This window comes from Pezoporus occidentalis, unplaced genomic scaffold (assembly GCF_034315485.1).
Source record: "Pezoporus occidentalis ecotype Australia unplaced genomic scaffold, CSIRO_AGI_Poc_V1 ctg137, whole genome shotgun sequence".
NCBI classification, from domain to species: domain Eukaryota; kingdom Metazoa; phylum Chordata; class Aves; order Psittaciformes; family Psittacidae; genus Pezoporus; species Pezoporus occidentalis.
In genome coordinates this window covers 1,369,931-1,388,012 of record NW_026913177.1, presented here as the reverse complement: position 1 = coordinate 1,388,012, position 18,082 = coordinate 1,369,931, and the positions used below count along the sequence as shown (strand labels likewise).

At 38.7% G+C, this 18,082-nt stretch overlaps 1 protein-coding gene across 1 annotated transcript in view; it reads left to right on the top strand.

Annotated features, from left to right (window-relative positions):
- Positions 1-17,324, top strand: part of TRPM5 (transient receptor potential cation channel subfamily M member 5) — a 41,331-nt gene extending 24,007 nt beyond the window's left edge. The window contains exons 15-24 of the mRNA XM_062609402.1: positions 3,098-3,356; positions 4,728-4,846; positions 4,923-5,055; positions 7,357-7,531; positions 9,975-10,143; positions 10,816-10,994; positions 12,711-12,843; positions 14,474-14,546; positions 15,505-15,595; positions 17,151-17,324. Of these exons, the coding sequence (XP_062465386.1) occupies positions 3,098-3,356; positions 4,728-4,846; positions 4,923-5,055; positions 7,357-7,531; positions 9,975-10,143; positions 10,816-10,994; positions 12,711-12,843; positions 14,474-14,546; positions 15,505-15,595; positions 17,151-17,251 (1,432 nt within the window). The 3' untranslated portion in view covers positions 17,252-17,324. The remainder of the gene's footprint in view (positions 1-3,097; positions 3,357-4,727; positions 4,847-4,922; positions 5,056-7,356; positions 7,532-9,974; positions 10,144-10,815; positions 10,995-12,710; positions 12,844-14,473; positions 14,547-15,504; positions 15,596-17,150) is intronic.
- Positions 17,325-18,082: the final 758 nt, after the last annotated feature.

Genomic DNA, 18,082 nt, shown 5'->3' with positions numbered 1-18,082 from the left:
TGGAGAAAATCATTAGCTCTTCTCTGTCCTCCCTAACCTATAAAATAGGCATAAAAGCATCTGCCACTTGGGAGCTATTTGTAAGCAATGTCAAAGCACTTCCATATCCTGCTTGAAGTGTGGTTTGGTCATTACATTGTGCATTCCAATTGCTATTATCTTCGTAATTTATTTTAACAGAGGCTGTCCCCCTCCCAGATCTATTTCAATATCTATTTCAACAGTAAAGCTGCAATTATGTTTATATTATCCTGTTACCATGGAGATGTGTCTTAAGATGCCATAAATTGAGAGATAGTACAGAATCAGACACATAGAAAAGACTGGCTGTGAGGAGAAACTTTTCCTTGTAACAAATATATTTAATAATTACCAAGAATGTCAGGGGAAATGAAAAACCAGTGCAAAGTCATTGTGTATTTTTTGTGAGGTGAAACTGAAGACACACCCTAGTGTGCATATCCTTTGTTAGAGATCACACCTCTCAGAGTCAGAATCACAAAATTAAAGATCCAATAGCATCCTTAGCTTACATAGGAGAGCAATTTCTGCAGAAACAAAACCTCACACTAAGATGAGATTGCTATCAAATACAGGGAACTTGCATTTTCTCCACAGGATAATTTCCATTGCCAATAGATAGCACTTCATGTTCCAAAACACAGCAAAACCAAGTATAGAGGTCAAGTTTCCATTCAGTTACCAAAATACTTGCATAATTGCAAGTATAGCAAGGTTGGATTGAGACTGAGTTATAAAAAAGGAATTGTTTAAAGTCAGAGCAACAACAAGAATTTCTGCATACAAGCTCTCCAAGAAATATTTAGAGCTAAAGTAATTAACTGACTTGCAAACTCCGTTGGCCATTTGCTTTTCCTCCTTATTATATAGGATGGCCCAGTTAGAATTAAACTTGGCTAGGGATGTGAAAGAAAACAGGAAGAGATTCTATAGGTACATCGTGAATAACAGACAGACTAAGGACAATGTGGGCCCTCTCTGGAAGCTATCAACTGGGAGAGCTGGCTGTGCTGGATTTGGAGAAGGCTGAGGTTCTGAATGACTTCTTTGCCTCGGTCTTCACTGGCAAAGGCTCTGACTGCACCACCCAAGTCTTGGAAGGCAGATGCAGGGACTGTGAGAATGAAGACCCTAGGCCCACTGTAGGAGAGGATCCTGTTCAAGACCGTCTTAAGAACCTGAACGTGCACAAGTCCATGGGACCTGATGAAATCCACTGCGGGTTGTGGAGGAGCTGGTGAATGAAGTTGCTAAGCCGCTGGCCATCGTATTTAAAAAATCATGGCAGTCAGGTGAAGTTCCCAATGACTGGAAAAAGGGAAATATAACCCCCGTTTTCAAGAAGGGGAAAATGGATGACCCGAGGAATTACAGACCAGTCAGTCTCACCTCTGTGCCTGGCAAAATCTTGGAGCAGATTCTCCTGGAAGGCATGCTAAGGCACATGAAAAACAACAAGGTGCTTGGTGACAGCCAGCATGGCTTCACTAAGGGGAAATCCTGCCTGACCAATTTGGTGGCCTTCTGTGATGGGGCTACAGAGCTGATGGACAGGGGTAGAGCAGTTGATGTCATCTACCTGGACTTGTGTAAAGCGTTCAACACTGTCCCACACAACATCCTTGTCTCTAAATTGGAGAGACATCAATTTGATGGATGGACCACTCAGTGGATAAAGAACTGGCTGGATGGCCGCACACAAAGAGTTGTGGTCAACGGCTCAATGTCCCGTTGGAGGCCGGTAAAGAGTGGTGTCCCTCAGAGATTGGTGTTGGGACTGGTCCTGTTCAACATCTTTGTCAGTGACATGAACAGTGGGATTGAGTGCACCCTCAGCAAGTTTGCCGATGACACCAAGCTGTGTGGTTCAGTTGATACGGTGGAGGGAAGGAATGCCATCCAGAGAGACCTTGACACACTTGTGAGGTGGGCTGATGCCAGCCTCATGAAGTTTAACCATGCTAAGTGCAAGGTCCTACACCTCGGTCAGAGCATTCCCAGGCACAGCTACAGGTTGGGCAGAGAAGAGATTCAGAGCAGCCCTGTGGCGAAGGACTTGGGAGTGTTGGTCAATGAGAAAATGAACATGAGCCAGCAGTGTGCACTCGCAGCCCAGAAAGTCAACCGTATCCTGGGCTGCATCAAAAGGAGCATGACCATCAGGTCGAAGGAGGTGATCCTGCTCCTCTGCTCTACCCTCATGAGACCTCACTTGGAGTATTGTGTGCAGTTCTGGTGTCCTCAGAAAAAAAAGGACATGGAACTGTTGGAACAAGTCCAGAGAAGGGCCACAAGAATGATCAGGGGACTGGAGCACCTCCAGTATAAGGACAGACTGAGAAAGTTGGGGTTGTTCAGCGTGGAGAAGAGAAGGCTGCGTGGAGACCTCATAGCAGCCTTCCAGTATCTGAAGGGGGCCTATGAGGATGCTGCGGAGGGACTCTTCATTAGGGACTGTAGTGATAGGACAAGGGGTAATGGGTTAAAACTGAAGCAGGGGAAGTTCAGATTAGATATAAGGAGGAAGTTCTTTTCTGTGAGGGTGGTGAGGCGCTGGAATGGGTTGCCCAAGGAAGCTGTGAATGCTCCATCCCTGGCAGTGTTCGAGGCCAGGCTGGACAGAGCCTTGGGTGACATGGTTTAGTGTGACGTGTCCCTGTCCATGGCAGGGGTGTTGGAACTAGATGATCTTAAGGTCCTTTCCAACCCAAACCCTTCTAGGATTCTATTGTGAAAAGAAACCAGCTCAGTTCCCCCTCCTCGTGCATTTGCACAGCATTTGTACTATGTGCAGGAACAAAATGAAGTTAAAATAAAAGTAACACAGAAAAACTGAAATCACAAGAATATGAATTTAAGTGTGGTTGACTTTGTTTTTCAAAATCTTCTTTCTAGCCTTAAATATTTCTGCTATCGTAATGTGATTCTTCTGACTTCTGCAGCCTTACACCTTGCCACCCCCAGCATCTGCCTGTTAGTATCTTACAAGAATCTTGATACAGAATAACACTGAGCTTATTCCAATGAACTAATTCGAGGAAATCATCACCAAGCCTGTATTCTTCTTGTTTTGCAGAGAAAGTGGTAAATTGGAGAAGCAGAATCCTCCCGAAAACACAGCATGGGTGACATTCATGTTTACCCGATGGAGAAAATTCTGGACTGCCCCTGTAACTGTATTTATGGGGAATGTTATAATGTACTTTGCTTTTCTGTTTCTATTTACTTATGTCCTTTTACTGGACTTTAAACCACCTCCACCTGAGGGACCATCTGCTACAGAAATTATACTTTACTTCTGGGTTTTTACCCTGGTCTTGGAAGAAATCCGACAGGTCAGTAACATATGATAGTGAAACTTGCAGCTATTGTTTGCATATTTGCACATTGCAATCTGCATAACTGTACAAGCTTGAAGACTTCAAGTATCAGGTGTAGTTTCGTACAGAAGAGCGATACAAAACTTACCTTACCCAAAATACTCCACCTCTCTCTATCAGAGTAAGTTCTTCCTCCACCATATAAATCTGTAGCTCCACCTTTGCTCTTCCATTTTTCTCCAGGCACAGCCAAGTCAAGTGGGCTGCTATGATTCAGGTGTCCTTCATTTCACAAAGTATCTCTGATCTCACTCCCCAGAACTAGGCTTTCCCACCACAAATAATGCAAGTTGGAAATTATATTCTGCACCTGGAAACACAGCAGCCAACCCTGCATCCTTTTAAGAGATTCTTCCCCACTGGGGACTGTTTAAAAAACATAAGCAAATGAATTCAGATTATTTGTGTCTTTCCTAAAATGCTTCTCAACTTGAAAGATTAGCAGATAACTTCTGGTTTGCTTTTCTTAACTTAAACAAACAAAAACTTAAAAAAAAAAAACAAAACCCTAAAAAAACCCCAAACAAACAAACAAACAAACAAAAACAACCCACAAATAAAAACAAACAAAAACTTCTCAATTACTCTCCCAATAACTGGCTTTGGAATGTCCTCAGCTCAACAACTGAAATAATGTGTGAGCAATTGTGCTAGTGTGTTGCCAACTATGGGTGCATAAAGCTGTGCTTTAGACATGAAAAAGCGGTTATAAACATTTAACTCTGAAATAACAAATAAGTATTCATTATTTAAGTGATAGGGACAGTGAAGGGGATCCCAGTTTGTTACAATTTATTTGACATTATGCCACAATGCTATAACCAGAGGAAGACATGGAAAATACTTGGATCAAAGAACATTTCATTATAAACCTGTAAAACATGAAGAGTGCCAGGCTAAAACACAGCTAAGAAACCCAGCTCTTTGCCTAGATAATCAAATGTGCACTCACTGACAATTCCAGTATACAAATGCCGAATCTGTCCATGCTGTTTACATAGTAGTGTCTAGAAACTACATTTTGACTGAAAGTTGTATTATTTAACAGCCTGAATGCTGACAATATCTTAAATCAGGCCTCAAAAATTCTTAAGGCTAATGTCACAATAAAAAAAAAAGGTTTATTTTTTTTCTTTTTCAGCCCACTTTTCTGTTTTAAGATGGTAAATCAAGCTTATGTTTACAAGCTTTTTTCTTATTACAGTAGGAATTTAGTTTTGCACTTTGTAACGAAAGAGAAAAAGGAAACAGGTATTACGTTAAACCTCAGAATGAAATAGTGAAACTGGAAACAGATCAATACCAATGGTTATTTCTCTTTTTCAGAGTTTCTATACAGATGAAGACACAAACTTAATTAAAAAATGTAAACTGTATGTGGAGGATAACTGGAATAAATGTGATATGGTGACTATCTTCCTCTTCATAATTGGGGTAACCTGCAGGTATATATCTGTTCCATGTGATGTGATCAGCATCAGTAATACTTGCTGAGATCTGATTATTTCATGTGCTCTGCAGGATGCTGAACTCTACTTTTCAAGCTGGACGTACAATACTTGCCATTGATTTTATGGTGTTTACACTTAGACTTATACATATTTTTGCAATTCACAAACAACTTGGACCAAAAATCATAATTGTGGAAAGGATGGTAAGTGTGTAGTCTGCCCCAGATAAATACTTGTGCTTTCTAAATAATGGAGAGCAGAAAATCTTTTTCCAGAGGAAATCAGTTTACAATCTGTCTTTATTTTTTATTTTTAGGGCTTGTCATTTTGCATATGTTCCCTTATTTATCATGAGTATTAGATGCGGTAAATTTGAAACAGATCTTTCTAAAAAGCTCTGTAGTGTAACACATTGGTTCCAATTTATTAATTCTTGTATCTTACCTAATCATTTATCCTCAGATCTGGCAAATGAAGAGTAGAGTGTCTTTAACTTACTGCTATTCCTCCTACTTCATAAGCTGTGTGAATTCAGACAGAAAACAGGCCTTGTATGGAACGGCAGACCATTTACCGAATGACTCTGCTCTGCTTGGGGAAACAGACTGTTACTTGCAAGAAGTGTGAAAAAACTCTGAAAAAAGGATAGTTGCAAGTTTCCCACAGGAGTTGTTATTGCATGTACTTTGTAGCTCCAAGTTACAATGAAAATATGTTAGTACTTTGTCAGCATATGTTGGAAGATGTTGATAAAAGATTTTTATTTATTACAACTCTCCTGCAGGAAGTGAGACATTAGGAGCAGAGTTACTGTGTTTGGCTATGCATTGGTATGCTGAAGTAGCTTTTTATTAGGTATGTTCATCTTGTCAGCCAATTAACTCATGCTGCACTGACTAATAGTTCATCTGATTGTAAGTGCTATTATAGAATCTACAAATATTTGATTTGTGACTCATAGCAGAGCTCAGTAAAAGCCCTACAGTCTAAACAAACCTGTACATTGAATAAACATAACTACCAAGCTATTTGGATTTGTCTACAAATGCAGTAACTGTCACTCTAACATGACATTTGCTTGGAGGAGCAAAAGGGTAAATGGCAAATAAATATTTGTTCTTGAACATTATCTAGCTTACAGCATTAGCAGACTTTTATTGTAAGAGAACAAGTCAGATCTACGGCTCCTGACCCTTCCTTGCTGCATACCAAGCTAAACCTAGGCTCTGAATAAACATTGTAGTATGTCTACTATGTTGGTATCTGAAGTCTTATAAGGTAACACACAGATGAAGAAGATGGAAATAAGAACATAAACAGCAGCCTAAACAAAACCATGAAATGGGACCCTTCATCTTCCCCCAGTCCAAGCCATCACAATGCTTTAGCTTTGGTAGTTCAGTGTTAAACCTTACATCAAATGAAATAACACTGAAAGTTACTTCAGTAAATGATACCCTTCTTGAGAGGTTCATCAAGTGGGTTCAAGCAAAATCATTTCCTTTACTTAAACAGAGAAGCAATCCAAGATTGTCTCTCATTGTCTTTCTCCTTTTTTAACCTTGCTACAGAATGGCTGAAACAAGTCTGGTAGCTGCTAAAACTGCAGTTCAATGCTAGAACAAGGCCTGTTCACAGAGAGACTGCAGACTGGAAAAAACAGATTTCCAGACTTGCCACTGCTCTCTCTTAGATACCGTGCTCCTTAACAGAACTCCAAGTAACATCCTGGAGCTCTCAAATGCCTATGCTTTTGGGTGACCACATAATCCAATAATCTAATTGAAATTAATCTACAGACTCTAATGAACTCTGTCAGATTAGATGGGAAGAGGATGAAGTGTTCCACCAGGGAAAAGTTATTGCACTCAAAATGCATGTTAGATTTATTTTTTTCAAGTAAGTGTTTTAGGATTCAATTACTTTTGCTTCTGTAGAGAAACACAATGTTTAAAAGCAGGAAGTCTTGAAAACAATCCCTCAGATGCATTACTTACTTAGTTTGAGAACACAGGACAGAAGCTACCCGATCCTTGCAGCCTTCAGTGTCTGCTGTGTCAATGGTTCAGTGTTTGTCACTGAGTACTGAGTGTAACCACGATTCACTGCTGCAGCAGAACTCCAGTAATTCACAGTGAAGCAGTCAATGGTACTGTGAGATCTGACAGAAAATCTGCATCTAAAAGGTACAATGAGATTCACCTAAAAGATGTGTGTTTCAACATTAAATTTTAGATGATTCAAAAGCAAGCTTGAAATTTAAAACATGTCTTTATCTAATAAGCTGTCAAAGTAAAATGCTGCTACAGGCCAAGAACAATATAACATTAAGACCAAAAAAGGAATTCTGTGCATGCAACTGTATCCTATTCCACCTCCTTTAACCCAAACAAGCTTGTAAAGAAACAGAATTATGAGCCGTTTCCATATAGAAAGACTACTGTTCTTCGACATTGCTATTACAGTCACCTCTCCTTTTTTCCCCTTCCCCTCTCCTTTTTCAGATGAAAGATGTTTTCTTCTTTCTGTTTTTCTTGAGTGTGTGGCTCATTGCCTATGGTGTGACGACTCAAGCTCTACTCCATCCTGATGACAGACAAGTGGAATGGATATTCAGAAGGGTGCTTTATCGTCCCTACCTTCAGATATTTGGCCAGATTCCACTGGATGAAATAGACAGTGAGGATTTCTTTCTACCCTGACTTGGCCATTTTTGACTGCACACTTCTGATTAGAGCATGGAATTCCTTCCCAGTGTTGTTCAAGTCCTTGTCCTGCAGGCCAAAGTTTTCACACTACCACGATATAAACAGTGTATTTGCAAAGAGATAACGAGCATTGTGGAATTACATTACAGAACAGTTAGACAAGCTATCTGGAATATTCACATAAGGATTTGCAGTTTTAAATGCTGGCATACATTCTGAAATAATAGCACCCTCCATAAATTTTGGCAGTAGCTTAACATGACAGTATTAAAGCAGTACAGCTCTGACCATAAGCAAACACTTATGTTTTAGAATAAATATTCTTCTGAAGCTTTTATTGACTCTGGAGGTAAAGCTTCCCAGATCAAGTAAAGCTAGTAATTGCACATGTGCAATATTTCAAACAAAACAACATAAAAATTAATCACAAGACACAGAAATACTTGGACATAAAAGTTCAAAGTCAACATTTCTGATAGGTAAGCAGGTAAAATACAGAATAGGTCATCCCCCCAAAAAGTCTGAAGTAATGCCACAGCATTATGCCGGAATAACAGTGCTAAATGTCAGTGGCAATACTGAAGTAGGATTCAAACTTGAGGTAATATAGAAGGAACAAAAAAAAAATCCCACAGACATAAGCAAACCAGTAAGCATTCTTTTATGTTCACTCTGCTTAATAAGAAAAAGCAGTCTTACAAAACTCAAAAACATCTAAGTGAGACGAGAGCAGAGGTGTGATTCATCTCACTTAACTTTAAATGCCTACAGTGCAAGCATGTACAGCACAACCAGTCACTCTTATTCCCATTAAAGTAATTGGAGAGAAACAAATATTTTTGGAATTGGATTAATCTTATTTGGACATAGGTCAGAGGTAGGATTCCCCAGAAACATGTGTTTCTCTCCATTGAGACGCCAAAGGGGTGTCTTCACCTGGATAAATAAATGGTTAAAAGACAATGAAAAAAATATAATTAATTACACGGGCAACTTCAGAAGGGAGTCATTTGTCCTAGGGCCCTCTAGGGCTTATTCTATTTAGCATCTTTATGAAACAGAAAAGGAGATGGGTAATGAGGGGGACAAAATTTGCTGGCAAAACTGAATTACTGGGTAGTAAAAACCTAAAATTGACACCTTAGAGTTGCAGAGGAGCCTCACAAGTGCTAAATCATCAAATGAAACACATTGTAGATAAATACAAGATAATGCACTTGGTGAAAGCAGTCCCAGCTGTTGTGAGCTTTGATATAACTGTCTGCTCTAAGGAATATGATTGTGGTGTTATCTATGGCAGTAGGGAAAAAAATTATTAGGGAAAATATGGAGAACAAAAAAATAAATATCATTATGCTGCTCTAAATTTGTGGATTTAATTCATAGCTGGAGACAGGATACAGGACTAGACCTGTAGTCTGATGCAGTAGAATCATTCTTACTAACCTTGACTGCAAGCCCAGACATACTTGACTGCAAGTCCAGACATAAAAAGTAGTTTAAATTTAGAACGAAGAATCCCATCCCAGCTTTTACTGTGTTTTCTCCTCTAACCTTCATACTAGCATAAGGACTGAGAAGACACAAGTATGTGGGTGAACACAACTGTTTGATACTCAGAGGTGGTTTGACTTTGGGAACTCAAAACTAGTCTAAAAAGGATGCAGCCTTTTCAATACAATCCTCCTTTGACGAATGTTACTAAGAAGACAGTTACAGCCTTGTCAATACAACCCCCCTCTGCTGAATGTTACTAAAAAAGCAGCTGTGACAACCATCTTGCCACTGATGAGCAGCCAAGTTCCAGTGCAAATCTCTTGCACATTAAAACAATGTCTCTTCATGTACATAACATTTTCACAGGTTTAAGACACTGGATATTAGTTCACATAAGTGATCTTTCAACTGCAGAATTAGCTCAGTAGCTCAAGCAGTTAAAGAACTCTTCTTTTAGGGTTTAAGAGTCTCGTATTTAGAGTCCTGTTAATAGTCAACAAAGGCAGCACAAAAATACTACCACAATATTGGCTTTAAGATTTTAATGACTGTAAATATTAAAAAAAAAATTATGCTGCTGTTTATATGCAGCCAAGATTAAATCTCATTCTAGTAATCATTATTATCACTGTCCTTAATTTGTATCTTAACAGTAAAGGTACTAAATACATGCATCTACTCACGTTGCTGGTTCTTAAGAAAAGACATGGTTAGAGTTATTAATTCAGTCTTTGTTTTCATTGAAAAAGCTATGAAATATGTTACTTCAAACCTCAGGAACAATTTGTGATTCTTGCCATTCTTTGTTGAAAGTCAGATTATTATTTTTTTCCAAAATGCAAAGCTTTTGTCTTTACTCACACGTGTCTATAGGATTTGTCAAAACTATTCTTTTATTTCTCTATCATCCTTTGCAGCATCACGAATGTATCCCAGGAACTGTACATTTAATCCACTGGAGATTCTGCACAAGAACTTGCCATCATGTCCTAATAGCTATGCCAACTGGCTTGTCATACTTCTGTTGGTCATCTTCCTACTCGTCACAAATGTTCTCCTTATGAATCTCCTGATTGCTATGTTCAGGTAAGAGTGAGTTCAGTAAGTATCAGGACAAAGGCTGTAAAGGTTTAACTGAATGCCCACATTTACTACATTGCTGTTGGCTATTCACTTTGGAGTACACTAGTAATTTTCCTAATTAATGTTATTTGGGGATTGATAGGTAGACTTCTGTGATCATATAGTTCTTAAGTTATCATCCTCATTCAAGCCACAGTAAAGATGACAAGAAGCCTCTTTTACTGCTAAAAATTCAATTAAATATGCACAGAAGGTCCTGGATCCCTGGCTGTGCTGCAGCACCAGTCTGCAGGTGCAAAGCAGCTCTAAACTTGGCAGATTTAATAGTGGGTGATCTGCACATAGAGGAAATGCTTGATGTCAACACTGCTAATAATGATTCATTGGGTTGAAGAACTGACACAGAGTGTTTGGGTGGAACTGCCTTTCTTTAAAAAAAGCCCCAAAACCTAATGTATTTGTTAATATTTGAAGACTGCAACTGCAATTATTTTAACATCTAAGCATTTGCACAAACTTTAGATTAAATTAACACTACTTGCTGAGCTTTCTGTTCCTTTTTTAAAGTAAAAGTGTGACTAGGTTTTCTAACAATAAGATTTAGCATGTTGCAGTAAAAACCAATTATATATCTTTCCCCTTCCCCTCCTCCCCTCCCCCTCCCCCAAATTACAGTTACACTTTTCAAGTTGTTCAGGGCAATACAGACACCTTCTGGAAAATTCAGCGCTACAACCTGATTGTTGAGTATCATGGCCGGCCTGCCTTAGCACCACCATTTATCATTATTAACCACATAACTCTGGTTCTCAGAAGAATCTTCGACAAAAAGGAACATAAAAAGGAACATCTGGGTAAGTTGATAACAACCATCTAGCAACTGGAGACCCTGACACTCTTCTAGGACATACTGCATAGACAAAACAGAAGAGCAGTTAAGATTCCGTAAGACAAGAGTCACAATTTATTTTTAACAGAGAGTGCCACAAGACTACAAATGAAAAAATAAGGCTTATATTGTATGTTATAGAGTTTCTCACAATGCACTTCTCTATGCACCATAGTTATTACAGCAAAAGTGTTGATATACAACAGTTAAAGAGCTGGAGTGTGCCCAAAGAAGAGCAACAAAGCTGGTGAAAGGTCTAGAGCACAAGTCCTGTGAGGAGTGGCTGAGAGAACTGTGTTGTTCAGTCTGGAGATAAAGGAGGCTGAGGGGATGCATTGTCACTCTCTACAGCTACCTGAAAGGAGGTTGTAGAGAGTATCAAAGTGGGTCAGTCTCTTTTTCCAGGTAACAAGTGATATAATAATACGAAACGGTCTTAAGTTGCACCAGGAGTGGTTTAGATTGGATACTAGGAAACATTTCTTCACCAAAAGGGCTATCAAGCACTGCAACAGGCTGTCCAAGGAAGTGGTTGAGTCACCACCCCTAGATGTATTTAAAAGACATGTAAGTGGCACTCAGGGACGCTAGTTGTAGACTAGGCAGTGTTGGGTTTATGGTTGGACTCAATGATATTAAGGGTCTTTTCCAGCCTAAATGATTCTATTATTTGATTTCTGAAGATATAACAATGGATAGGTTTAATAAATAGTTACTTCATTTGTTCCTGAGTTTTGGTAATTATTAAGTATGAACAAAACAAAACCAAAACCCAAATACCAAGTCTAAAAATCTACTAGGATCAGTGGAATTTCCCAGTACAGAGACACAAATTGAGAGAGAGAACATGCTTAGAGAAATCATGGTTCCTTAAAAGTTATAATTCAAAAGGCACATGAACACCTAATTATAGAAGGCATCTGGGGGCTTTCTATAGTGGTCGCAAACGATTTACTCCTCATGCACAGGCTGATTAATGGGCTTTGTAGCCCAGCTGTAAGTCAGACTGGACCAATTCACAACCCTTTGACTAAGCTCCCTTTCAGACACACCCCTTCTAGCTATCAAAGCATACTGCTGAAGATTCTTAATAAAAAATATTTTTTTTCCCAAAAGAAAGGAAATACCTGACTGCTCAGATTATAGATTCAGTAGTGTTTGGAGCATGCAGCAAGTATACCCTTTTACCAGTCTTTAGGAAGATACAAAACTAGTATGTTACATTCAAAATATGCCAGTGAAATTGAGGTCTGTTGTTTGCTTGGATAGTTGACAACAACAACAGGCTTTATATTTCAAGGTGGAGGAATTTATTCAGTTTATCCTTCCTATTTATAACTGTTCTAATAAAGATGTTTACATGATGAAGCTTTGCTCATTTAATACTTAGAGGCCAAAATACGTCAAAAGTCCAACAAGATTGTAAATGAGTTGAAATGGAACAACAGAAATTGGTCCATGCTGTTCTTTAGAAAACTCAGGAGTCATATCCAACTGCAAAAAAGTCTATTGCCTTCCATCACAAGAGAAAAAAAGGGTAGAAAATACTTATTTTACACTGTATTTTCATAACATGACACTCCTGCAATGGCAAAGGGCCTTTTTCTTTAGCATAGCAGCCTTCTATTACCAGTGTAAAAGAAAGAGAGTACAATATTTGGGGTTTTTTTTCTTCCTACAGAAAGAGATCTTCCAGTTGGCCTAGATCAAAAAATCGTAACATGGGAGCTGGTGCAAAAAGAAAATTATCTTGTAAACCTTGAACAAGAAAGGAAAGAAAGCAATGAAGAAAGGCTGAAGGCCACATCTAATAAGTATGTTATTCTGACTCTCAATAAATGTACGTTGCAAGTCTTCAGCTTTGAATGAGATAAGCATTCAGGTGCTTGTACTAAAATGCAGTTAGGAAATATGCAGTCCATGGAAAAATGTGCGAAGCCAGCATCACTACAATATCAGAAGATTTTTTGGCATGGTATTTTTTGGTATGTACAATTACAGACCTGTAAGCTCCAGCCAAATCTGCAGTCAAGCTCAATGAACATCATATTCATGAAGAAATGGTGGAAAAATACTTCCTTCGCTATACTGTAGTGCACGTACTTCCATCCCCTGTAGGAATACAACATAAATTTTTGAATTAGACTTTTGAATGGAAATTTGAGATATCTTGAATTATCCCCCAGCCCACAGATGCAGAACAGCTGTTTACAGCTTTATGGCATGAGACTAGTTTTCCACAAGAAATAAATGGTATTGGCTTTAAAATTGTATTTAATTGAGTCTCTATTTAAATACTTCTCTAAAATATCTCCTCACTAAGAATATCACTTAAATTGGCTTAGTATTCTAAAGTAAATTCCTAAATTATTATTCAGAGGTTTACTCCTTTAAGTGAGACACTACGTAGTTACCTGCAGGGAAAACAGAAACATCTAAGGTAATACTGAAAATCAGACAGCAAAGCATTATTTAAAGCAGCTTTTAATACCTGTTTCAGCTTTTTCCTCTGATGATAAAACTGACTTCAAATACAGACACGATAGGTGTGAAAGCTGTCATAAGAAAGTTCCATAGAAACGTTCTTGTGCTGTTTCCTTTCCATGCTCTCTTTCAAAACAAACACCATCTGTCTAACTCATCTTAACAGCTGGCAACCAGAACAATGTACTTGAGTACGTTCTGGGAAAATACTCTTCTCCCTCTAATCTATACAGACTCCTACTTCTTCGTAATGTAGAAATATTTTGTTGGTTTAAACTTTATTCTCATAAGTAGATCACTGACAAACCCCAGGAAGGAGAGCTCAATTGTTGAGGCCAAGTAATAAATATGTGTGTAGCTGCTTCCAAAGGGGACAGTTATATTCTTTCTAGCTTTAAAACTAGGACACTTTATAGATAGTACATTCTAGATTAAGCTACTGCTTGGAGGGGAAAAGAATGAGTCTGGCTTCACAGTATTTCAGAGCCAGAGACAGGAAAATGTTCAGATGAACACTGCTAAACCTGTGACTTTTTATCTTTGCTCTTAGGTGGCAGCAGTGTCTATCTGAGATACTATGGAACTCTCAGAAAGTGATTCTTTGAACTTTGCAATGAACTCATCCCAAAATGCATTAGACCCATCCAGTGGCAGCTTTTTCACACAGACCTGAACAGAATATAATCTGTTGGAAGGAAGCTTTGAAATAGCTGTTAGGACAAAGCAGAGAGGGATTGGAGGATCCTGTAGATTATCAGCTGCTAAGAATAAGGAACTGATGGGAGAGGTGAAGTATGCAGAAAGCATATGGACAGTATAATGATTTGGAGGCACTATATAGAAGTTCTCTACACAGTCCAGCGAGAGCCCATGGCTCTAGTAAGTCACATGGGTTTTGCGTTTTAGGATTTCTTCTGAGGCCTTTCCATTTTGCTCAGCATGTCTGCTTTGTTTCCACAGAGTGGACAATTTGTCTAAATATTTTAGTGGATTGAAAGAACAAGAAAAGCGGTTTAAAGCTATAGAAGCCCAGGTAAGCAACAGTTTTATGGGTATTTATATTAACTTTAGGATTTCACCATGTTTCTCATTTAACAGTGGTTTGGCAGACCCTATTTTGGAATAATGGGAAGGAGAAATGGATCTGTATTATAGTTTCACTTACCTTATAGTTTTTGCTCTGTAAAGAAACATTTCCAGCCTCTGGTGGAAAGGAGAAAGGGGCATTTCTTGCTTTTTGCTAGCCTACTTCAGAAGAGTTTATTTCCTTTGTTAATGATGCTTCTGGAATGAAACGCTCCACCTTCCCCCCTCCATTCTCCTCCTTCTCACAACCTTTTCTGTCTCTAAAGTTGTCAACTTGGAAAATACATATATTCAGTATGATCTGACCTAGACTGATCTTGGACATCAGTTTTTCTAATTTTTGTAGATATCAGCATCTTAAAGGAAAGTGTCTAAGATACAAATGTGAAGCACAAACAACAGAAGGAAACTTTGATGACAAACCCTTGAAATATAAACAAACTTTTTTTAAAAGAACATTACCATGTGCTAAGTAGCACAACTGTTATTGTTTTCTTTGTCCCTACAACTCTCCAGTGTAACTGTGGCCTTGCTGGAAGTTCTTTATCTTAATATTCCCATCGCTGCTTCCCCGCCCTTTTTCATCCATTTTATGGCTTGCTGAAAAAAAGCCTGCTATTCAATGAACAATGTTGACACCAAATACTGGTCCAACAGGAACACAAAAGAAATGCTTTAATAAGTTTGTGCCAGCTCGAGATAATGCAATATACTCACAAAAAAGGGAACATATTTAATATAAATCTTCCTTCAGGACAGTTCAACTGTTTCTTAAATATATGTATATAATGTGGTCTCTCTGAAGCTGCTTCAATGTGCTGCCTGGATTATCATTCTTACAAATTTAAGAATAGGTAAAGTAGTACAAAAATGAGCTGATGTAGAAACCACTACCTATTTTGTAGATTTGCCACTGTACAGCTGTTATCTCCTCAATGGTAGAGGCTTTAATCAAAACCAACCTCTTGTGCAACCAACCAGTTCCAAACTATACATGTAAGTATTGAAAACAATTATGGAGAAGCTAATGACTACTGAACAATTTAGTTAAAAAATGAAAGGGCCTCTATACAGATTGAGAACTTTGAAGTAACATATGGTGAAGGTTTTCAAAATTTCTATGTAAATGAAAGTTAAACTAAACCTAGTCTGGAACTAAAGATGGTTTTAAAGCCTTTCTGAACTGAGGAAGCAGCTGAGAATTGCTTAAGGCAATTTGGGTGAACATACACAAAAGGTTACGCTGTTTCCAAGCTCTGCTTCATCTGGTTTTGTTGATAACAGACCTAACAAGGAACAGAATATTTGTAATTCAGAACGAAAAAAAAAAATACTGTTTGCAAAATATATTTAAAAGCTTTTGGCCAAGTGCTTAGTGTGAGTTAGAATGATCTCACCCAACTTTGAGCATGTTAGTAAGTATTTGTTTGCTACATGATTTCTGAGAGGATTGTCTTGGGCTTTTCTTGAGCTAATTAAATAGTGTGAAGTATTACCAAAACTTTTAATATGTAGATAATGATAATAGTTAAAAAGAAAATCAAGGAAACCACCTACTTTATTGTAATTAATACAGCTCATTTGCCTTCAGAGCTGCAACTGCTCCTGTCAGTTAAGAATCTTATCTGGTGACCCAGGGCTCCACTGTTTGGAGTTTAAAAATACTAGAGACAGACTTTTTCTCAGCACCACAGGATATCCAACACAATAAAGACTTTGGATATTCTTCTTAATGATCTATTTCAATATCTACCTATTACTGTCTATTATACAAAAAGCCCTCCAAAAAACATAAACTGAACATGTACATACTTCATGAGAAAAAGAAGTAGCTGGCAACTCTGTTGTGACATGACAAGTATCTGAAGTGGGCCTATAGGGATGCTGGGGAGGGACTGTTCATTAGGGACTGTAGTGATACGACAAGGGGTAACGGGGTAAAACTTAAACAGGGGAAGTTTAGATTGGATATAAGGAGGAAATTCTTTCCTGTTAGGGTGGTGAGGCACTGGAATGGGTTGCCCAGGGAGGTTGTGAATGCTCCATCCCTGGCAGTGTTCAAGGCCAGGTTGGACGAGGCCTTGGGTGATATGGTTGAGTGTGAGCTGTCCCTGCCCATGGCAGGGGGGTTGGAACTTGAGGATCTTAAGGTCCTTTCCAACCCTAACGATTCTATGATTCTATGATTCTATGACAAGACCTCACATCACTCAGACTCAAACTAAACCTCAAACTTGACTTTTCTTAGAAGCTTATAAAACACATATGTAAATTGCTTCACTATCAATATTTCAGTAAGAAAAAACATCCTACAGCATGTTCCACAGGCATGTTAATACCATAGCTATGTAAATACGAGAAACTTCAATAGCTGAAAAATAAAGAAGAAACCTACGTTCATCATTTACTGAGCAAGCGCAAAGTAATAGAACCTATGGGATCTTTTTATTGTGGATTATCTTCAACATTTTGAAGATTCTTAAGCAATTACTATCATGTGCCCCTTTCTTAAGGCTTTTAAGCAAGCATATGATTTTTATGATCCCGCTAGGTGTGATGACTGCCGACACAGAAGTGCATTTGCCAGAAAGAAGTGAAAGAGAAGAGTGTGCAGATCAGTCTGAGGCTGACATCACATACATTGATAATTAGATTTTATTCTCATCTCTTCAGATTAAGCCTTTTGTCCTACTCTATTTAGCAGTAAAATCCTAATCTCATGAAAGCCTAAGGCTCGGCTTTCAAAGCCTTTACAGCAATCCACTGTCAGAGGGCTTCTTGGTCTTCCTCCTCCAGTTGCTTGAGCTTTCTTCCCTCCTGATTCTATATTGCTCAGTCCAAAACTCCATTCCACAGATCACACAAAAAACTTTCTCCTCCAGCATGACTCTAACATCTTATTTTCTATATATGATCAGCTTTCTATTCTCCAAACACCTCACCCTCAATCCATTGTCATCATTGCTCATTTCCACACACCTCCCTTTGGAAGGGTGATCATTTACACACTAAAAAGAAAGCCACTTCCTTGGCCAAGAAAGCAAGCTTGTATTTGAGTTGCTTAGAAAGGAAATCAAGTAATAGTTTCCACAGGAAAGGGCCTGGGACATTGAACCATTACAATTCATACAGTTCCTGTAGTTCTTACAACCCTTGAACGATTGCACTCACCGCCTTCTCTTCCCATGCTGGCTTCTGCGAGATACTTCTTTGCTAGTATTCCTTATTGAGGCCTCCTGCCTCATCTCCAGAAACTGGAATCTCATCACACGGTCCTCAAGTGTGCCCTGGCTTGCAATCACTTTCCAAACACAAAGCAGGTGACCCTCCCGCAGGCTGACCCCAGCCTCTGCTGCTTGCTGTTCTGTTCCAATGTCAGATCCTAGCTGCTGTCAGCTTGGTGCTGCTAAAGGCCTTTCCCTTTACATGTCATACCGCATGGAACACTGCATCTGCAGCTAAACCATTTTCTGATTTCACTTT